Raw genomic sequence first — 23,347 nt, 5'->3', positions numbered from 1 at the left:
TCAACCGACGTTATACACCAGATACATCGATGACATTTTTTTCCTTTGGACCCACGGCGAAGAATCACTGAAACGACTACACGATGACATTAATAAGTTCCATCCAACCATCAGACTCACCATGGACTACTCTCCAAAATCAGTTGCATTCTTGGACACACTCGTCTCCATCAAGGACGGTCACCTCAGCACTTTGCTTTACCGCAAACCCACGGATAACCTCATGATGCTCCACTTCTCCAGCTTCCACCCTAAACACATTAAAGAAGCCATCCCCTATGGACAAGCGCTCCGTATACACAGGATCTGCTCAGACGAGGAGGAGCGTAACAGACATCTACAGACGTTGAAAGATGCCCTCGTACGAACAGGATATGGCACTCGACTCATCGATCGACAGTTCCAACGCGCCACAGCGAAAAACCGGACCGACCTCCTCACAAGACAAACATGGGACACAACCGACAGAATACTCTTCGTCGTCCAGTATTTCCCGGAGCGGAGAAACTACGTCATCTTCTTCACAGCCTTCAACACGTCATTGATGACGATGAACATCTTGCCAAGGTCATCCCCACACCCCCACTACTTGCCTTCAAACAACCGCGCAACCTCAAACGAACCATTGTTTGCAGCAAACTACCCAGTCTTCAGAACAGTGACCACGACACCACACAACCCTGCCATGGCAATCTCTGCAAGACGTGCCAGATCATCGACATGGATACCACTATTACACGTGAGAACACCACCCACCAGGTACGCGGTACATACTCGTGCGACTCGGCCAACGTTGTCTACCTCATACGCTGCAGGAAAGGATGTCCCGAAGCGTGGTACATTGGCGAGACCATGCAGACGCTGCGACAACGAATGAACGGACATCGCGCAACAATCACCAGGCAGGAATGTTCCCTTCCAGTCGGGGAACACTTCAGCAGTCAAGGGCATTCAGCCTCTGATCTCCGGGTAAGCGTTCTCCAAGGCGGCCTTCAGGACGCGCGACAACGCAGAATCGCCGAGCAGAAACTTATAGCAAAGTTCCGCACACATGAGTGCGGCCTCAACCGGGACCTGGGATTCATGTCGCATTACATTCATCCCCCACCATCTGGCCTGCAAAATCCTACCAACTGTCCTGGCTTGATGCAATTCACACCTCTTTAACTTGGGGTTACCCCATCTCTGGATCTGTAAAGATTTAATCACCTGCTAATGGTCGCATTCCTAGCATTGTTTGGCATCTTTGAATTTGTCTATATATGTGTTTCTGGAACAGACCTCTTCATTCACCTGAGGAAGGAGCAGCGCTCCGAAAGCTAGTGACATCGAAACAAACCTGTTGGACTTTAACCTGGTGTTGTAAGACTTCGTACTGTGCTCACCCCAGTCCAACGCCGGTATCTCCACATCATGGCTCTTCAGCTCCCACAGACCTCGATAACTTCCCTCACTTAACACCTTTCCCTCTTTCTCCTCAAGATACTGTGGGAGAGGAGGGCGGCGAAATGCATGTCCACCTCCATTAGCATGCTTTTTGAATTGACATGGTAAGAAATGTTGTGGGATGTTTTGGGGCTCTACAGTGATGTACCACTGAGGGGAGCTGTTGATTTACATTTTCTATTGAGACAGGCTGGCCGCAGTAGATCTGTGTCCTCAGTAATAGTACTGTGGTTGCTGACCAAATGAAAAGTATTTGGAGATATTAACATTTCCAACGCTATTTAAAGGGGGTGCCTTGCTGCCAATACTGCTTTATATCAAACTTTGTTTGCCTTTTCATGGAACAACTCTCCCCTTTATTTATTTTTCCTCCAGTGGTGTGCCTTTTCGAATGTCGCTAGGGGAAGCATACCTGAATGATATGTGCTCAAAGGAGAGAAGCGGAGGAGTTGTCCAGGTATTTTGCACAGGATGATCTATTGGATGAAGTTTTGTGCTTGTTGAGGTGAATGTGGCCGAAAGGAGCACCTTGTATCAGCATTAAGGTCCGATATAGAACAGGCGTGATCATTGTCTGAGACACCGAATCCAGGGACCATTTACACTGAGACATTTTCACACAGCGAGTGGTTGGAGTTTGGAATGCACTGCCTGGAAGTGTGGTGGAGGCTGGTTCAACTGAGATATTCAAGAGGGCATTAGATAATTACTTGGATGGAAACAATGTGCAGCGGTAAGTGGGAAAAGGCAGGGGAACGGCACTAAATCATGCTGCTCGTTTGGAGAGCTGGTGCAGACGCACTGGGCCTAATGGCTTCATAGAATCATAGAATCAACAGTGCAGAAGGAGGCCATTCGGCCCATCGAGTCTGCACCGGCCCTTGGATAGAGCACCCCACTCAAGCACACACCTCTTCCACCCCCTCCCCTTAACCTAGTAACCCCAATTAACCTTTGTGGACACTAAGGGCAATTTATCATGGCCAATCCACCTAACCCGCACATCTTTGGACTGTGGGAGGAAACCGGAGCACCCGGAGGAAACCCACGCAGACACGGGGAGAACGTGCAGACTCCGCACAGACAGTGACCCAAGCCGGGAATCGAACCTGGGACCCTGAAGCTGTGAAGCAATTGTGCTAACCACTATGCTACCGTGCTGCTTCCTTCTAAGCTGTAACAATTCTGGGATTCATGGAGATAATAAAGTGTGCATCAGACCAAATGTGAATCGGGTAAAGTGTAGCCCTGATACAACCTGAATCAGACAAAGGAGGAGATCTTCCGGCTGTTCACGCCGGTGGGATTTTTCGGCCCTGCTGATGGCGAATCCCCGCCGCGGATTTCCCAACAGCGTGGGGTGGATTCAATGGGAATCCCATTGACAGCGCCGGGACCAGAGGAACCCGCTGCTGGCCAATGGTGGGCTGCCTCCTGCCACCAAGAAACACACAGCTGTGGGGAGGCCAGAGAATCATATCTAAAGTGTGGATCGATAAAATGTGGATCAGGTACAATCAGAATCATATAAAGTCGGCATCAGATGTGAGCGTGAATCAGCTAATGTGTAAAATAGTTATAACATGGGTCAGGTAATGTTAGATATAGCATGAGTCAGATGAAACATCGACTAAGATGGTACATAATAGCTACAGATGTTCAAGTTAGAGCATGTGGACTGTAGCGGTTTAAGAAGGCAGCTCACCACCACTATCTGAAATGCAATTAGGGATGGGCAAAAATAATGACCTTTGCCAGCAATGCTTACGTCCCAAGAATGAATCCAAAGGTCAGTTGTCGCAGAAGTTAAATATACCAGGATCAGAAATAGCACAGCTCAATTATTACGCTGGTTAGATATAGAATTGTATTAAGCATGGGTCAGATACAGCTGCAGCTCTCTTAACTTCCCCCTTGCAATCTTTCCAAACTCTAATATTACGTGAGTGTGCCAATTCTCGCACCTGCTAATCGCGTGATTCCTCTCACTATAGGATTGCCAAGTAGAGCAGAATTACAACCAGTTCTGTGCCAAATGTGTATTCCCACGTGGAATTAGATTAAGACATTGAAACTCTTCTCATTTAACAGCTATCAGGGAGAAAAGAAATATGTACCATTGGTCAAGTATGGTGAAAATCAAGATCTAGAGTGATTATTGCACCGGTTAGGAGAAGGCTAAAAAGAATTTGTGGTAACGTAGTCCCTTTAAGGGGTGATCCTTCGCGGGTCACGTGGTAGGCCCCTGAGCCTATGGGGACGGAATAAATGAATGTTAGCCATCAGGTGTTTGGGCACGGACTTGGCTGTTGGTGTTTGGTCAGAGTTAGCTTGGGAGTCGAAGGGACTGGGCCTGTATAGTAGTTGTACAGTTCTGTATATGAAGTTCTTCTTAGTTAAATAAATCACCGCAGTAATTTAACACAGACTCATTGCTTGCCTTGTATTACAACAGAAATGTAGTACCGATTTGTCTAAACAATGAATAGTTTTAAACAGGTACTTAGACTGTTTCCTCTGTTTGCGAGTCTGTGACGAGGTCAGTTTAAAATTGTCAGTGAGAAACGTCTCAAAATGTTTATTTGAAAATGAAATGAAATGAAAATTGCTTATTGTCACAAGTAGGCTTCAAATGAAGTTACTGTGAAAAGCCCCTAGTCGCCACATTCCGGCACCTGTTCGGGGAGGCTGGTATGGGAATTGAACTGTGCTGCTGGCCTGCCTTGGTCTGCTTTCAAAGCCAGCGATTTAGCCCTGTGCTAAACAGCCCCTGAGAGCCCCTGTGCTAAACAGCACAGAGGGCTGTTGAAACAATGGGAGTTAATAAGGCAGTGACATTGACATCTCTGAAGAGATATTTGAAATAGAGGAAGAGAGGTTGAAGGGGAGAGAGTGGGACGGTGGGATTGGAGAGATAGAATCAATAACAGAACAGAAGGAGGTCATTTGGCCCATCAATTTCATGCCGGCTCTCCCCAGAGCAATCCAGTCAGTCCCGCTCTCTCACTCAGTCCCTGCAACTCCTATTTCCTTCAAGTGTCCATCCCATTTCCTTTTGAAGTCATTGGCTGTTTCTGCTTCAACCACCCTCGTGGGCAGCGACTTCCAGACCATTACCACTCACTGTGTAAAAAAGTTCTTCTGCATTTCCCCCTGCATCTCCCACCCGATATCTTAAATCGGTATCCAATAATCTTAATAAAGTCAATTAAGGGGAAGAGCTTTTCCTTGGCGACCTTGGCCAAACCTGTCATAATTTTGTAGACCTCTGTTCAATCTACCCGCAATTTCCTTTGCTCCAAGGAGAACAAGCCCTGCCTTTCCAACCTAACCTTGTTATTAACCCCCCCCCCACCGCCCCCCCACCCCACCCCCCTACCCCCCACCTCCCCACCCCCCTTAGTGCCAAAAATTGCCCTTAAGGTTGTTGGGTGGGGTTACTGGGTTATGGGGATAGGGTGGAGGTGTTGACCTTGGATAGGGTGCTCTTTCCAAGAGCCGGTGCAGACTCGATGGGCCGAATGGCCTCCTTCTGCACTGTAAATTCTATGATAATCTATGATTCTGTCGATGAATTCACATTGTATGTGAAGATTATATCAAGGTGGAGCTGTTGCTTTATGTGTCATGCTAATGAATGCCATTTTTTCATTACATCTGCAGGGTACGTGGGCTAGCACCAGAGAAGTGGCTAAATATATTGCTCATGAGATAGGTCACAATCTGGGAATGCATCATGACACATCCACTTGTCACTGCCTTGTCACCTCTGGGAGGTGCTTGATGGCAACATCAGCTGTGTAAGGACAATTAACATTTATCTTCATTCTGTTCGATGAGCTTTTCAAGATCATTCGTTAGAAATAATTAAAAATTGTTTTCTGTGTAACAATTATGTACAAACCAAGCGGGGCCATTTTGCCAATGGCTGATCTGCAATATTGAATAAGCAGCCTACTCGTAAACCTCTCCCGGTGATCATTTTCACCGCCTTCATTGAGTGCCACTGATTATCGGCTAAAGTTAAAATGACCCCCATCATGTGCCAAAATATGCGCTCAGGTAGCACCTTGTCCGCCTGCTGAGAAGCCTCAAAGCACTTTGCATGTGGAGGTATCTTTTAAAACGCAGTGGCTGTTCTTTATGTAAGTGGCTGTGCCTCCACTCAGCAATAGCGAAAGTAGCTCTAATAGCAGGGTCATTATTCTATTGACGCATAATGCCAATATGATGAACACGATGCCTAGTACATTTGGCTTATCTCCATTTGAACGCAAAAGGAACTACTAATTGTAAAGAGCCCTGTTGTAAATGGGGGTAGGAGGACCCAGACTCTTGCAATAAAAAGGCATCATATTTATCAACACATGCGTCAAGTTGGTGTTGACGGTCGTGCTATTGATTCCTTCTCTCCCCAGGGTTATGCGTCTTAACTCTCATGAGGGATAAAGCTGAGCTGGACCAGCATGTGACTCCATTAGAAGCCCTGTAGGTTAAGGTTCCATTCCACACAGCAGACACGCCATCAGAATGTGGCTTTGCCAGCAATCTGGCAGCACCGGACCGGCTGACGTTATTCATGAAGGTCTCGCCTTCTCAACCTTGACCCTCATCTGAGGTGTGGTGATCCTCAGGTTAAATCATCGCCAGTCAGCTCTCCCCCTCAAAGGGGAAAGCAGCTAATGGTCATCTGGCACTATGGCGACTTTACCTTTACCTATTACTGGCAGAAGTCACCTCTGCTGTAATGTGAAGTCCGAGTGGGGGAATAACGCCCAATGAGAAGACTGTCATTCAAACCAAATGAACATGATCGGTGGGACTCACAATCAAACAGGAAGAATACTTCAGCCAACAGCTGGCCTGGTGCACAGGCGCTCAATAAAACCCTTTTTATGTAACTATGCTAGAAGAACTATACCTTAGGATCATAGAATTGTTACAGCACAGAGGGAGGCAATTCAGCCATTGTGTTCCTGCCAATCGCTACAAGAGCAACACAGCCAGTGTCACTCCACTTTCCTTTTTTTAGTTCGTTCATGGGACATGGGTGTCGCCGGCTGGGCCAGCATTTATTTCCCATCCCTAATTGCCCTTGAGAGGACAGTTCAGAGTCAACCACGTTGCTGTGGGCCTGGAGTCACACGTAGGCCAGGCCAGGGAAGGATGGTCGATTTCCTTCCCTAAAGGACACTAGTGAATCAGATGGGTTTTTAACAACAATTGACAATGGTTTCATGGTCATCATTCGACTTCAATTCCAGATTTTTATTGGTTTCAAATTTCACCATCTGCCGTGGTGGGATTCGAACCTTGGTTTCCAGAGAATTCCCCTGGGTTTCTGGTTTATTAGTCCAGTGACAATGCAACTACGCCACTGTCTGCCCGATCATATCTCTTAGCCCTCCTCGTTCCCAGTTGCAAGTTTATCCCTTTGATAAGTTACTATTGTTATAACGTGTGGTTGATTCTCAGCTGCCCTCTGAAATGGCCTAGCAAGCCGCTCAGTTCATGGGCAGTCAACAAATGCTGCCCACCTTTCCCACAACCCCTAAAAGAGTAAAGGGGAAAATAATTCCTTTTAACCTTCTCTGTTCTAAAGAGAAGCAGCCTGGCTTCTCCAATCTGACCAGATAACTTGAGCCCCTCACCCCCGATACCATGCTTTGACCCCCTCCAAGAATGAATTTTTAAAAAAATTGATTGAAGCGTATTTGGTGAATGCCTCAGTTTTCCTCACGTAATTTTTTCCCTTTGAAAATGTGCTCCCCTGTGTGCAGAGGGATGATGAATCCAGTATTCAGCAATTGCAGCCAAGCATACCTCGAGCGGTTCTTGAATCACCACGACATCAGCTGTTTACTGGACCACCCAGATGCCTCCATGGTGAGTGAGGAAATTGGTTTCTGGGGCTGGATTTTCGAAGCCCCTGGAGGAGGGGGAGTGGGGGGGGTGACTAAGAATGGCTGTCCCCTGCACTGTCCTGCTCCAATCCATTCAGGGGAAGGCCAAGGCAGGGTGGAGGCCATCTGGCTATCTGCCTGAAAATAGCAGGTAGCCAAGAAAGGTTTATTTTATGGCCCAATAAGGCTCTTATGCCAGATGCAATTTTTCAGTTGGCAGGCAGGGCCGATGCAGTGATCAAACACAGCCAGTGAGAGGAGGTGACATTGTGGTGGCAGATCAGTGGGACAGTGCTCCAATGCGCCTTTTAAACTCTCCCTTCCCCCGCAGCTGCAATTTCTAAAGGCCCCTGGTGCGATCACAGATTGCCAGTGGCGGGGTTCCCTCTCGACAGTGCCACTTTGACCTGTTTGGAGATTTTACTTTTTTAAACATTTTTTGAATGTGCCATAAGGTGGAGGCATCCTCTTTCTCCTTTAACTGCATTCAGCTCCCTGTTACTGTCCATCAGTGCTGGAGAGATCATAATTCAGAAATAGGAGACGTAGTAAGCCATTCAGCCCCTCAAACCTGCTCCGCGATGCATTGCTAACCAGATTGAGGCCTTCGCTCACTTTCCTGCCTGTCCCCCCCATAACCCTTGACTCTCTCTGTCCAACTATACCTGGTACGGTAGCACTGTTGCTTCACAGCGCCAGGGTCACAGGTTCGATTCCCGGCTGGGTCACTGGCTGTGCAGAGTCTGCACATTCTCCCCCTGTCAACTTGCGTTCCCTCTGGGTGCTCCGGTTTCCTCGCACAAATCCAGAATGACGTGCTGTTAGGTAATTTGGACGTTCTGAATTCTCCCTCCGTGTACATGAACAGGCGCCGGAAAGTGGCGACTAGGGGATTTTCATGGTAACTTCATTGCAGTGTTAATGTAAGCCTACTCATGATAATAAAGATTATTATTATTATAACACATTCACTGGCCCTCCACTGTTTGAAGGGGGAAAGAATTCCAAACACGAATGATATTCTGAGAGAAGAAATTCCTCTTCATTCCTGTCTTAATTGGGAAACCCTTTCCTCATCAGGCAAACCGCTTCATCCGGTGGTTCAGTGGTATTGTCACTCGGCTAAGCATTCAAAGACCCAAGATAATGCCCTGGGATCCTGGGTTCGAATCCCACCACAGCATATGGTGAAATTTGATTTAAATAAATACCTTCCAATGTCTCCAGATCCACAGCAATGTGGTTGACTCTTAAATGGTCTCGCAAGCCGGTCAGTTCAAGAGCAAATCAAGAATGGGCAATAAATAGTGGCCCAGCCAGTGATACTCACACGATGGAATTAGAAACAATCCCAGGAATCAGCCTTGTGAACCCTCTCACCTTAAGCAAAGAGTCTTTTATTATTCGTTCATGGGACTTAGGCATCGCTAATTGCTGTGGGTCTGGAGTCGCATGTAGCCCAGACCAGGTAAGGACGGCAGATTTCCTTCCCTGAAGGACATTAGTGAACTAGATGAGTTTTTAACAACAATTGGCAATGGTTTCATGGTCATCATTAGACTTTTAATTCCATTGTTATTGAATTCAAGTTTCACCATCTACAGTGGCAGGATTTGAACCTGGGTCCCCAGAACATTACTCTGGGTCTCTGGTTGACTAGACCAGTGACAATGCCACTGTGCCACAACCTCCCCACTATACACAGTACCGTACACAGTATTGAGGTGCGATCTCACCAATACCCTGTATAGTAATACTCCCTATTTTCATACTCTACCCCCCTTGCAAAAAAGGCTAACATTCCAATCACATTCCTATTTTTAAATTTAGAGTACCCAATCATTTTCTTTTCCAATTAAGGGGCAATTTAGGTTGGCCAATCTACCGAACCTGCACATCTTTGGGTTGTGGGGGAGATTGTGCAAACTCCACACGGACAGTGACCCAGGGCCAGGAATCGAACCCGGGTCCTCAGCGCCATAGTCCCAGTGCTAACCACTGCGCCACATGCTGACCTCCAATCACATTCCTAATTACTTAATGTCCTTGCATGCTGACTTTTGTGATTCATGTGCAAGGACACCGAGATCCCATTTTAACAGCATTCCGCGGTCTCTTCATTTAAAGATAGATGGGTGATGGTGAGAGGGGCTGGGAGGAAGCAGTCAGTACAGGGATCCCCTGTGGTCGTTCCCCTTAGTAACAAGTATACCGCTTTGGATACTGTTGGGGGGGAACGACTTACCAGGGGTAAGCCATGGGGTACAGGTCTCTGGCACAGAGTCTGTCCCTGTTGCTCAGAAGGGAAGGGGGGAGAGGAGTGGAGCATTAGTCATTGGAGACTCATAGTTAGGGGGATAGACAGGAGATTCTGTGGGAACGAGAGAGACTCGCGGTTGGTGTGTTGCCTCCCAGGTGCCAGGGTCCGTGATGTCTCGGATCGTGGTTGGATCCTTAAGGGGAAGGGGGAGCAGCCCCAGGTCGTGGTCCACATAGGTACCAACGACATAGGTAGGAAAAGGGATCGGGATGTAGGGCAGGAATTCAGGGAGCTAGGGTGGAAACTTAGATCTAGGACAAACAGAGTTATTATCTCTGGGTTGTTACCTATGCCACCTGCTAGCGAGACGAGGAATAGGGAGAGAGAGGAGTTGAACACGTGGCTACAGGGATGGTGCAGGAGGGAGGGTTTCAGATTTCTGGATAATTGGGGCACATTCTGGGGTCGGTGGGACCTCTACAAACGGGATGGTCTACACCTGGACCAGAGGGGTACCAATATCCTGGGGGGGAAATTTGCTAATGCTCTTCGGGAGGGTTTAAACTAGTTCAGCAGGGGCTTGGGAACCTGAATTGCAGCTCCAGTATACTGGAGGTTGAGAGTAGTGAGGTCATGAGTAAGGTTTCAAAGTTGCTGGAGTGTACCGGCAGGCAGGAAGGTGGTTTAAAGTGTGTCTTCTTCAATGCCAGGAACATCCGGAATATGGTGGGTGAACTTGTGGCATGGGTTGGTACCTGGGAGTTCGATGTTGTGGCCATTTCGGAGACATGGATAGAGCAGGTACAGGAATGGTTGTTCCAGGTGCCGGGGTTTAGATATTTCAGTAAGCTCAGGGAAGGTGGCAAAAGAGGGGGAGGGGTGGCATTGTTAGTCAAGGACAGTATTACGGTGGCAGAAAGGACGTTTGATGGGGACTTGTCTACTGAGGTAGTATGGGCTGAGGTTAGAAACAGGAAAGGAGAGGTCACCCTGTTAGGGGTTTTCTATAGGCCTCCGAAAAGTTCCAGAGATGTAAAGGAAAGGATTGCAAAGATGATTCTGGATAGGAGTCAAAGCAACAGGGTAGTTGTTATGGGGGACTTTAACTTTCCAAATATTGACTGGAAACGCTATAGTTCGAGTATTTTAGATGGGTCCGTTTTTGTCCAATGTGTGCAGGAGGGTTTCCTGACACAGTATGTAGATAGGCCAACGAGAGGCGAGGCCATATTGGATTTGGTACTGGGTAATGAACCAGGACAGGTGTTAGATTTGGACGTAGATGAGCACTTTGGTGATAGTGACCACAATTCGATTACGTTTACTTTAGTGATGGACAGGGATAGGTATATACCGCAGGGCAAGAGTTATATCTGTGGGAAAGGCAATTATGATGTGATGAGGCAAGACTTAGGATGCATTGGATGGAGAGGAAAACTGCAGGGGATGGGCACAATGGAAATGTGGAGCTTGTTCAAGGAATAGCTACTGCGTGTCCTTGATAAGTATGTACCTGTCAGGCAGGGTGGAAGTGGTCGAGCGAGGGAACCATGGTTTACTAAAGCAGTCGAAACACTTGTCAAGAGGAAGAAGGAGGCGTATGTAAAGATGAGACATGAAGGTTCAGTTAGGGCGCTCGAGAGGTACAAGTTAGGTAGGAAGGACCTAAAGAGAGAGCTGAGAAGAGCCAGGAGGGGACATGAGAAGTCGTTGGCAGGCAGGATCAAGGATAACCCTAAAGCTTTCTATAGATATGTCAAGAATAAAAGAATGACTAGGGTAAGAGTAGGGCCAGTCAAGGACAGTAGTGGGAAGTTGTGCGTGAAGTCCGAGGAGATAGGAGAGGTGCTAAATGAATATTTTTCGTCAGTATTCACACAGAAAAAAGACAATGTTGTCGAGGAGAATACTGAGATTCAGGCTACTAGACTAGAAGGGCTTTAGGTTCATAAGGAGGAGGTGTTAGCAATTCTGGAAAGTGTGAAATAGATAAGTCCCCTGGGCCAGATGGGATTTATCCTAGGATTCTTTTGGAAGCTAGGGAGGAGATTGCTGAGCCTTTGGCTTTGATCTTTAAGTCATCTTTGTCTACGGGAATAGTGCCAGAAGACTGGAGGATAGCAAATGTTGTCCCCTTGTTCATGAAGGGGAGTAGAGACAACCCCGGTAACTATAGACCAGTGAGCCTTACTTATGTTTTGGCCAAAGTCTTGGAAAGATATATAAGCGATAGGATGTATAATCATCTGGAAAGGAATAGTTTGATTAGAGATAGTCAACCCGGTTTGCAAAGGGTAGGTCGTGCATCACAAACATTATTGAGTTCTTTGAGAAGGTGACCAAACAGGTGGATGAGGGCAAAGCAGTTGATGTGGTGTATATGGATTTCAGTAAAGGGTTTGATAAGGTTCCCCACAGTAGGCTACTGCAGAAAATACAGAGGTATGGGATTCAGGGTGATTTAGCAGTTTGGATCAGAAATTGGCTAGCTGGAAGAAGACAAAGGGTGGTGGTTGATGGGAAATGTTCAGACTGGAGTCCAATTACTAGTGGTGTACCACAAGGATCTGTTTTGGGGCCACTGTTGTTTGTCATTTTTATAAATGACCTGGAGGAGGGTGTAGAAGGATGGGTGAGTAAATTTACAGATGACACTAAAGCCGGTGGAGTTGTGGACAGTGCGGAAGGATGTTACAAGTTACAGAGGGACATAGATAAGCTGCAGCGCTGGACTGAGAGGTGGCAAATGAAGTTTAATGCAGAAAAGTGTGAGGTGATTCATTTTGGAAGGAATAACAGGAAGTAAGAGTACTGGGCTAATAGTAAGATTTTTGGTAGTATGGATGAGCAGAGAGATTTCGGTGTCCATGTACATAGGTCCCTGAAAGTTGCCACCCAAGTTGAGAGGGTTATTAAGAAGGCGTAAGGTGTGTTAGCTTTTATTGGTAGAGAGATTGAGTTTCGGAGCCATGGGGTCATGTTGCAGCTGTACAAAACTCTGGTGCGGCTGCATTTGGAGTATTGCATGCAATTCTGGTCGCCGCATTATAGGAAGGATGTGGAAGCATTGGAAAGAGTGCAGAGGGGATTTACCAGACTGTTGCCTGGCATGGAGGGAAGATCTTATGAGGGAAGGCTGAGGGACTTGAGGCTGTTTTCGTTAGAGAAAAGAAGGTTAAGAGGTGTCTTAATTGAGGCATACTAGATGATCAGAGGATTAGATAGGGTGGACAGTGAGAGCCTTTTTCCTCGGATGGTGATGTCTAGCACGAGGGGATATAACTTTAAATTGAGGGGAGATAGATATAGGACAGATGTCAGAGGTAGGTTCTTTACTCAGAGAGTAGTAAGGGCGTGGAATGCCCTGCCTGCAACAGTAGTGGATTCGCCAACACTAAGGGCATTCAATTGGTCATTGGTTAAACATATGGATGATAAGGGAATAGTGTAGATGGGCTTTAGAGTGGTTTCACAGGTTGGCGCAACATCGAGGGCCAAAGTACTGCGCTGTAATGTTCCATGAAAAATGAAAATGAAAATCTCTTATTGTCACAAATAGGCTTCAATGAAGTTACTGTGAAAAGCCCCTAGTTGCCACATTCCAGTGCCTGTTTGGGGAGGGTGTAATGGGAATTGAACCGTGCTGCTGGTCTGCCTTGGTCTGCTTTCAAAGCCAGCGATTTAGCCCAGTGCTAAACAGCCCTTCTATGTTCTACGTTCTATAATATTCTGATTTTCTATTCCTTCCACCAAGGGCCAACCTCTCTGTGCATTTACATTGTGGACCATGTGTTGCCCTATTATGTATTTTCCTTTTCTTTTCTTTTCTTTTCATGTACTAAGTGATCTGTTTGAGTGCATGCAGAAAAATACTTTTCACTGTATTCGGTACACATGACAGTAAACAAATCCAAATCCGTCCGCTAAGTTTTTGACCATTCCCTCAGCTTAACTGTTATCCCTTTGCAGAATCAGCGAGTGCAATTTTACCAAATTCTTTTCAAAATGTCAGCTTCAGACTGAAATCTTGTGCAGCTCTGTAGCTGCACAGCTCAGTTTTCACTCCAGATCTTGAGTCTCTCTGCGTAAAGAATATTAGTGCGTGGGGTTGTTGCCACCAGTGGGGGTGGGATGGGGGGAGGGGGGGGGCGCTGATAGTGGGCAGCATGATAGCACAGTGGTTAGCACAGTTGCCTCCCAGCTCCGGGGTCCTAGGTTTGATTCCCGGCTTGGGTCACTGTCTGTGCGGAGTCTGAACATCCTCCCCGTGTGTGCGTGGGTTTCCTCCGGGGGCTCCGGTTTCTTCCCACAGCCCGAAGATGTGCAGGTTAGGTGGGTTGGCCATGCTAAATTGCCCTTAGTGTCCAATAAGGTTGGGTGGGGTTACTGGGTTATGGGGATAGGGTGGAGGTGTGGCTTAGGTAGGGTGCTCTTTCCACGAGCCGGTGCAGACTCGATGAGCCAAATGGCCTTCTTCTGCACTGTAAATTCTATTATTCTATGATTCTATGATAGAACTGGCAAGGCCGGCCCCACAGAGATCGGGGCACACTGATCAGAACTGAAAATCTACTGTCTGCCCCGCCCCTTACTCCAACCATTCCGAAGTCCCCCGCCTTCCCCCTGCACAATCATCAGGGGCTCCATGGTACAGATTGGCACTGTCGGGTTGGTACTCTGCCAACCTGGATGTGCCAACCTGGCAGTGCCAACCTGTGCCAAGGGGCACTTCCAAGGGGCAGTGCCAGGGCAGGTCCCAGTCCCTCCTGGGGGCTATACTTATAATTGTACCTACCGTAGGGGGGTGGGGGAGGGGGGTGGGGAATGCCCTCCACTGATACAAGTCTTCAAATAGCTGTTGTAAATCTCGCTGATGTTGTGTCATGCCGGCGAGGTTTGAATATTCACTTAGGGGCATCATGTGGCGAAGGGTGGGTAACATTGAAATACACTCAAAAACATTAAAATGGGGTTTTGCTCTTTGTGGGCACGAACCCCTTGACAGCACCGGCAAGAGGCATGGAAAATCGGGAAATTATTCTCTCTGGATTTTCCTCCCACGTCAGCAATCCCACGCACGGCTATTCCAGGCTCAAAGCTGCTCCCATCGGGTGGGATTTTCTGCCTTCCCCCAGCATGCTTTGCGGTGGGAGAGGTGGCCTGCCATTGGCTGGCGGCGGGCTCATCCACTCCTGCTGCTGTCAACGAGTCTTCCCGTTGTTCACACATTCCGCCGCCGGGAAAGCTGTGGTAGTGGGCCTCTCTCAACAGGGCCGGAATATTCCGCCGGCGGGAACTGCCGGATAATTTTGACCTTTGCATCCCCCTCATAACTTCCTTTCCTACCTACCTTCGAATCGTCAGCAAATGTGGCGATAATATAATTGTTACCTTCATCTAAATCTGAATATAGATATAGATCATAAATAGTTAAGGTAACATCACTGATTGCTGTGGCAATCCACTAGTTACAATTTGTCAACCGGAAAATGACCCATTTATCCCGACTCTCTTCCTCCTGTTAGCCTGTCCCCTATCCATGTTAATATATTACCTCCATCACCATGAGCTCTTATTTTTTGCAATCATCTTCTGTGTGGCAACTTATTGAATGCCTTTTGGAAATCCAAAAACACTGCACCCACTGAGTCCCCGTTATCCGCCCTGCTTGTTGCATCCTCAAAGAACCTTCATAAATTTTTCAAACGCAATTTCCTTTCCACAAAACTGTGTTGACTTTCCCTGAAAGTATTATGATTTTCTAAATGGCCTGCTACTACTGCCTTAAAAGTGGATTCTAATATGATAGGGGCTGTTTAGCACAGGGCTAAATCGCTGGTTTTGAAAGCAGACCAAGGCAGGCCAGCAGCACGGTTCAATTCCTGTAACAGCCTCCCCGAACAGGCGCCGGAATGTGGCAACTATGGGCTTTTCACAGTAACTTAATTGAAGCCTACTTGTGACAATAAGCGATTTTCATTTCATTAGATGTTCGGCTAACTGGTCTATAGTTTCCTGCTTTCTGTCTCCCTGTCTTTTGATAATATGAGGTTTTCTAGTCTGCTGGGACCTTTCCGGAATCTGGGAATGTTGCAAGATTAGAATCAACGCATTCAATGTTTCTGCACCACTATTGGAGGGCCTCTTCCTCAACCTTCCAGCTTTGAAAACCCGTCTGCTGTCCTGATTGGATGGTCAGCCCACCCTCTGGCCATAACTGATGTTTTGTCTGACATCGGGGTCCCGCTCCCAGACCGAATATTCAGCCCTGGAGAGTTCCATGTGCAGTTCAACGTCTCCCTGTCTAACTCCTCCATCAACGCCAGTAAAGCAATTCATGTTATTCTCATTAGCATGGAAGATTTCCCAACTCCCTCTCCACCTTCTTCAGAGCTGATGCCATGTTTCGGCCTAGTCCTCTTCCTTGTCATCCCTTGTTAAAGCTCAGACTCTTGCACTGAATGCAGCTCTTCCTGAACATTTGCTTTCAGGAAGGCAACTTTATTGAATGGAAGCTGCAGCAGAAGCAACTGCAACCCTGGCCCAGGCAGCAGATGATCCTTTTGGTCCCTTTCCAAAGTGTTTATCTTCTTTGAACCTGACTTGCGACCCTGTTGTTGCATTTTGTAGTCCTGCCAAAGAGAAAACTGACCATTTTATCCCCCAAACTCTATTCACCACGACCCGAGTAAAAGACAGCAATGTAGTGGAAGCAGGGACGATAGGGACATTTAAGGGGCATCTTGACAAATATATGAATAGGATGGGAATAGAAGGATACGGACCCAGGAAGTGTAGAAGATTGTAGTTTAGTCGGGCAGTATGGTCGGCACGGGCTTGGAGGGCCGAAGGGCCTGTTCCTGTGCTGTACATTTCTTTGTTCTTTGTTCTTTGTAGTCTAGCAGATCATTAGGACTGGATTAAATTTGTTTCCCTAGCATCTCCAATGAATCTGCTGCTTACCAGATTTAAAGAAAATCCTCCCCAAATTCGCCACACACTTCTCTGGATTGAATTCCATTTGCCAATGTTTTGCCCCCCTGACACTGATATCTTCCAGCAGACCACTTTTCGTTCTGGTCCAGATACGATGGGCCAAATGGCCTCCTTCTGCGCCGAAACAAATCTGTGATTCTCTGTGATTCTGCTTCACTTTCAACCACATTCATGCCCGCTGCATTTAAATTTAAATCATTGATACCACCCTCCAGACCTGGAACCAACTACGGCAGCAATTCGGCCTGACCGAAATGTCAAACAAAACCCTCATCTGCGACAACCATATAGATATAGATCATAAATAGTTAAGGTAACATCATTGATTGCTGTGGCAATCCACTAGTTACAATTTGTCAACCGGAAAATGACCCGACTCTCTTCCTCCTGTTAGCCTGTCCCCTATCCATGTTAATATATTACCTCCATCACCACGAGCTCTTATTTTTTGCAATCATCTTCTGTGTGGCAACTTATTGAATGCCTTTATCCGGAATCTATATTCAGATTTAGAGCCCCACCAGCGCTCACTGACGCCACTTTTAAAAAGTGCAACTTTGTACTGAGCCCTGTGCAACCCTACTGGAAACAGCCTTCCAGTCACAAAAACATCCATTGACTGAAACCGTTTCCTTAACTCACATATTATCCATCACCTTTAAAGTTCAGGCCCTTATCATGGTTAGAACGCTTTCTGGCATTGCTGATTTACTGTTGGCCTTAAGTGTGATATTGAAACTCTGATCTTAACATCAATCGGTCATTGATTTACACATGTTCAAGGGAGGGAACAGGATTTGGTAACATGAGTTCCTTCAATGACCTCCCACCAAAGCTGCTCCAATTTCTTCTGAAATACCGCTTTGATGTAATAGAATTTACAGTGCAGAAGGAGGCCATTCGGCCCATCGAGTCTGCACCGGCTCTTGGAAAGAGCACCTTACCCAAGGTCAACACCTCCACCCTATCCCCATAACCCAGTAACCCCACCCAACACTAAGGGCAATGTTGGACACTAAGGGCAATTTATCATGGCCAATCCACCTACCCTGCACACCTTTGGACTGCGGGAGGAAACCGGAGCACCCGGAGGAAACCCACGCACACTCGGGGAGGATGTGCAGACTCCGCACAGACAGTGACCCAAGCCGGAATCGTACCTGGGACCCTGGAGCTGTGAAGCAATTGTGCTATCCACAATGCTACCGCGCTGCCCTTGATGCTCATTAACACAGGAGTTCACCAGGCTATGTTCTTACCCACTCTGATCAGTTGTGTTTGTGTTCCTCCTCACCAACTTTCCTGGATATTTTCAGACAGTGACGGAGTAGTAAGGGTAACTGGTTTCACTGTTTTGCTTTCTCAGAATATCACAGCAGCATTAGTGAATGACGATATTTCAAACCACTACAAAATTGGTAAGTACGTCTCCTTAAGAACTTCAGTGACAGGGGGGCAGAGAATGCGAATAATCACTCTGGGGTGCAGAAAGAGGAATTGTTTCCACTTGAAGGAGGGATTGAAACCAGAGGACATAGATATAAGGAAATCCGCAAAAGATCCAGAAGGGGGATAAAGGCCGGAATTCTCCAGCCGTTGGGATTCTCGTTTCCCCCTGCTTTCCCCCCCCGGGTTTCCCGTTGGGGTGGGCTGGCTTCAGTGGGGAAATCCCATTGACAAGCGGCGGGAAGAGAGAATCCTGCTGCCAGCGAATGGCGAGCCGCCAAGAAGCACTGGGGGGGTGGGCGAGAGAATCCTACCCAAAGTTCTTTTTGTTCAATAGATTGTTATGATTGTTATAAAAGATTTTTTGCAGCATGGATGCTAACATCCATTTTACTTGCTTCCAATAATAGGCGCTATTGTCTCTGTGTCGTTGTTCTTCATCGTTAGTGCTGGATTTGCGATGGTAGGTTTCCAGAAGAAAGGCCAAGAATTCACCACTGTAAGCACCCACCACTCTTTCGGATCTCTCCCTCAGCAATGCACTGTTGAATCACAGGGTTGCCTGCGAGATCAAGAGAATGCCTTCACATCTACTTTCCAAGGGAGCTAACTAAAGGTGCCCAGAAAGACATGTTCTCAGGACCAGCCCTTTATTCTTGCCAGCTTTGGCCTAGGGAATGGAAAGAAGATCGGATGTCATGCAGAAGTGACACAAAGATATTTCTGCAACCATCTTCTGTAAATTTTTTTCCCAATAGGAAGGAATATTAAAAGATGCATGACGAGCTCCTGATCTGTGACCACTGACCATTGAAACCAGCCCTGAGGTGCCTATAGATTTGCCAGAGAGATTTCTCCATGAAGACTTTGCTGCTTTGAAGCCTCCAAATAAACTGAAGAGAGGCAATCTTAAAACCCAGAATGACTGCACTGAAAACTCAACACCAACCTGTTTGGTTAACATTAGTGAAGACGTTCAAGTGGAAACCGAGGATATATTTCAGTCTATGGTTTCTTTTTTAGTCACTGTGAAACTTGAATAATCCCCCAAAATGTGAACATTTATTTTAAACAGGAATTATTACCGTATTGCAGTTTGAAGGACGGCATTGTATGTATCTTCTATCATACATAAACACACTCAAACGACATTCCTTTACGCATTGTTTTAAGGCAGGGGTTAAATCGCAATTGGTTAACTGGCAACTCATGGGTCGGCCAGGTACAGCGTTCTGCCTGACAACAGTCAGCGATTGGTTCCTGCGCCTTGCTTTCTGAGAGAACTTAGCGGAAGTGTTTAGATCTTGGGAGCGAAGGGAACTCCCACTCTCACTCCTCCTTGCTAAAGAGAAAGAACTGCTCTATTTTTCTGAAAGCAGTGGATGACCGACACATCCTTAGCTGTGAACCTGAAATGATGCTGAGTCTGCAGAGAAAGTAGACAAACTTGCCAGAGAAAACCACCTCAAACCTAAAAAACCTACTGGTCTGATTAGTAAGTTTGCAGACGACACAAAGGTTGGTGGAATTGCGGATAGCGATGAGGACTGTCTGAGGATACAGCAGGATTTAGATTGTCTGGAGACTTGGGCGGAGAGATGGCAGATGGAGTTTAATCCGGACAAATGTGAGGTAATGCATTTTGGAAGGTCTAATGCAGGTAGGGAATATACAGTGAATGGTAGAACCCTCAAGAGTATTGAAAGTCAAAGAGATCTAGGAGTACAGGTCCACAGGTCATTGAAAGGGGCAACACAGGTGGAGAAGGTAGTCAAGAAGGCATACGGCATGCTTGCCTTCATTGGCCGGGGCATTGAGTATAAGAATTGGCAAGTCATGTTGCAGCTGTATAGAACCTTAGTTAGGCCACACTTGGAGTATAGTGTTCAATTCTGGTCGCCACACTACCAGAAGGATGTGGAGGCTTTAGAGAGGGTGCAGAAGAGATTTACCAGAATGTTGCCTGGTATGGAGGGCATAAGCTATGAGGAGCGGTTGAATAAACTCGGTTTGTTCTCACTGGAACGAAGGAGGTTGAGGGGCGACCTGATAGAGGTATACAAAATTATGAGGGGCATAGACAGAGTGGATAGTCAGAGGCTTTTCCCCAGGGTAGAGGGGTCAATTACTAGGGGGCATAGGTTTAAGGTGAGAGGGGCAAGGTTTAGAGTAGATGTACGAGGCAAGTTTTTTACGCAGAGGGTAGTGGATACCTGGAACTCGCTACCGGAGGAGGTAGTGGAAGCAGGGACGATAGTGACATTTAAGGGGCATCTTGACAAATATATGAATAGGATGGGAATAGAAGGATACGGACCCAGGAAGTGTAGAAGATTGTAGTTTAGTCAGGCAGTATGGTCGGCACGGGCTTGGAGGGCTGAAGGGCCTGTTCCTGTGCTGTACATTTCTTTGTTCTTTGTTCTTTGTAAAAGAAAGAAGTACCAAATTGAAAGCCTGAGCTTCAGAAATAGATTGACTGGAGGTCATCCCAGTGCATCAAGACCCTTATCCTTTTAATTTTATTAAGATTTTTCTATCCCTTTCCAACACCCTTTCCCCTCTGTGTTGTTTGTCTGTGTGTGTGTGTGTGTGTGTGTATAGAGTGGGTTCAGTTAGAAAGGGAAGGTTGGAAAAGGGGTAATAGACTGTCAGTTATGTTTTCTGCCTGTTTAATTATAATGCTTATCATAATAAAATATTACTTGTGTTTTGAAGTTACAAATCCGGTGACTGTAGTTTATTGGACTCAGCCGAGGACTTTGGTTATTTTAAACAAAATCTAATTTGACCTGTGTTGCGACTCCGGGTCAAGTGGGGCTGGAATTGACAGCGCACTAGCCCAGGGGGCCGTGACACTCCCAACACAGGGCCATCTAGTGTTCAGTGAGCAATATACAGGCACCATTCATATCTACCCCTCACTTCCATTCACCTTTCATAATGTCTTAAATTCCTGACACTGGAAAGCCCGGCGTCACATGGGAAGAGTTGAGCAAGAGCTCCTATTGCTCATTATCACCCGTGCGATGGCATTGATTCCTTTCCATGTTTGACAAATGAACACCAAATAGAATTAACTTTTGGAAGAACAAGGTAACAGATGCTCCATGATTAATACCATACCTTGTGGTGCCTTAATGCATGCTTGTCATTGATGAAGAAGGGCAGAGGGTGTCTACACTTGTCATCTCTTACGCTCATCATTGCCCTTTGACATCAGACTGTGCTGCTTCTTCTCCAGGACCTGCAGGGGTACCATCGAAGCAAGTCAAGTCAGTCAGGATCATTGAAGTCACGCTGCCCTTCAAATCTATCTCATGAATTATACAATACACACCAAACATTCAAAGTGAGGAAATACATTTAAATTAAGGTGTCTGATTGCTTGGGTAGGAAAATATCATTGCTATTTGAGAGCACCGAAAGCGAGTGCCAAGTTAAATCGACCAAGGTTATACATTGTTGGCAATCATTCTGACTCTGAATGGATGGTTAACAAGCAGGGGATTATAGCCCGTCATGATAACACACACACACTGGGAGTTTGAACAACTTATCCGAAAACATTGAAGTGTTTCAATTAATGCAGAACGAAGCGGTGGATTAGAAACGTGAAGGGATCCTTGGGTTCAGACATAAAGGGGTTAATAAAAAAAGAATCTCCCTCCCCCACATGGGTTCCCCATGATTTTTGATCAAAGTCCTGCTCTTGAGCTTGGACAGACTTCAGTCCAGTTCTCGTTAAGCCAGGTCTCATGGCGAAACATTGCCCGTAGCCACAGACTGTAGAAAGCGGCCAATGGAGTTGGCACTATGTTTACATTTGGAGGTGAGGTGCAGAGGTATTACGAGGTGAACTATACCACAAGAGAGGTCAGCTGTTAGACCTGCCTCATGTCCCACCTTTTAGCACTTTAATCCCTCCGCTTATGATGTGTGCTCAGGGCAGAAAACGGTGAAATAAAAACAGCCGAAATGCTCTATCACACTGCAACAACAACAGTGAGTTACATTTATATAGCACCTTCACTGTAGCAAAACATCATGGGCACATTGTCAAACCTCCTCTGAGATATAAGGAGATTCTTGGGCAAGTGGTCAAAAGCTTCATCAAAGACATCGGGTGGGAGTTTCTGGCCGTCCATGCTGGCGGGGTTCCGGCGGCGAGGGGGTCAGATCAATGAGACAATGGCGGGACCAGTAGGCCCCGCCACTGGCGAGCCGCACTCCGACTCTACAGAACAGGCAATGGAAGGAGAGGAAAATCTCACCCATAAAGGGAGATATTGGTTGGCGTATTGCCCATTGCAGCAGAGCTATATGTGTGGGTCACCCTCTTCGACGTTAGATGACATAGAATGCCATGTTGGGGAGAACATAAACAGCCAGGCTATCTGCGTATGAACCTAATTACCAAACCTAGGTTTCTGCATTTGGTAATTCGGAGATAGAGAGATTTTTAAGCAGTAATGGGGTGATGGAGATCGGGCAGGAAAGTGGAATTGAGGCCGACATGAGATCAGCTATGATCGTATTGGATGGCGGAACGGACTCGAGGGGCTGAATGGCCTACTCCTGCCCCTCGAGTGAGGTCCATGGATTGGTCAGCCCGTCAAGCAACAGGCAGGCTAGAAAAAAAAAACCTCAACACCATCTTTCCTCCCTGCCAGCTCACGTATTTGCCACTTTTAAGAAAGATTGTACACGCGTGCCTCGCGCTGGTTTTAGTTTCAGAAACTCTCTGTCGTCCGAATTTCACAGCTAGACATCAGGGGCGAAATTCTCCCCCAACGGCGGGATGCCCGCCGACTGGCGCCAAAGCCGGCGCAAATCAGACGGGCATCGCGCCGGCAAAAAGGTGCGGAAGTCTCCGCATCTTTGGCGGCCTAGCCCCAACATTGAGGGGCTAGGCCGACGCCGGAGGGATTTCCGCCCCGCCAGCTGGCGGAAATGGCGTTTGTTGCCCCGCCAGCTGGCGCGGAAATGCGGCGCATGCGCGGGAGCGTCAGCGGCCGCTGTCAGTTTCCCCGCGCATGCGCGGGAGCGTCAGCGGCCGCCGAAAGTTTCCCGCGCATGCGCAGTGGGGAGAGTCTCTTCCGCCTCCGCCATGGTGGAGGCCGTAGCGGAGGCGGAAGGGAAAGAGTGCCCCCACGGCACAGGCCCGCCCGCGGATCGGTGGGCCCCGATCGCGGGCCAGGCCACCGTGGGGGCACCCCCCGGGGTCAGATCGCCCCGCGCCCCCCCCCAGGACCCCGGAGCCCGCCCACGCTGCCTGGTCCCGCCGGTAAATACCAGG

The 23,347-nt window shown here is 47.3% G+C and overlaps 1 protein-coding gene across 1 annotated transcript in view; it reads left to right on the top strand.

Moving 5' to 3' along the window:
- LOC140409636 (snake venom metalloproteinase BjussuMP-2-like) overlaps positions 1-19,696 on the top strand; it is a 52,736-nt gene extending 33,040 nt beyond the window's left edge. Inside the window, exons 11-15 of the mRNA XM_072497970.1 lie at positions 1,822-1,903; positions 5,110-5,246; positions 7,227-7,332; positions 17,972-18,023; positions 18,462-19,696. Coding sequence (XP_072354071.1) covers positions 1,822-1,903; positions 5,110-5,246; positions 7,227-7,332; positions 17,972-18,023; positions 18,462-18,661 — 577 coding nt within the window. The 3' untranslated portion in view covers positions 18,662-19,696. The remainder of the gene's footprint in view (positions 1-1,821; positions 1,904-5,109; positions 5,247-7,226; positions 7,333-17,971; positions 18,024-18,461) is intronic.
- The last annotated feature ends 3,651 nt before the right edge of the window (positions 19,697-23,347 follow it).

This window comes from Scyliorhinus torazame, chromosome 3, assembly GCF_047496885.1.
Source record: "Scyliorhinus torazame isolate Kashiwa2021f chromosome 3, sScyTor2.1, whole genome shotgun sequence".
Lineage (NCBI taxonomy): Eukaryota > Metazoa > Chordata > Chondrichthyes > Carcharhiniformes > Scyliorhinidae > Scyliorhinus > Scyliorhinus torazame.
This window is presented reverse-complemented; position numbering and strand designations above follow the sequence as displayed.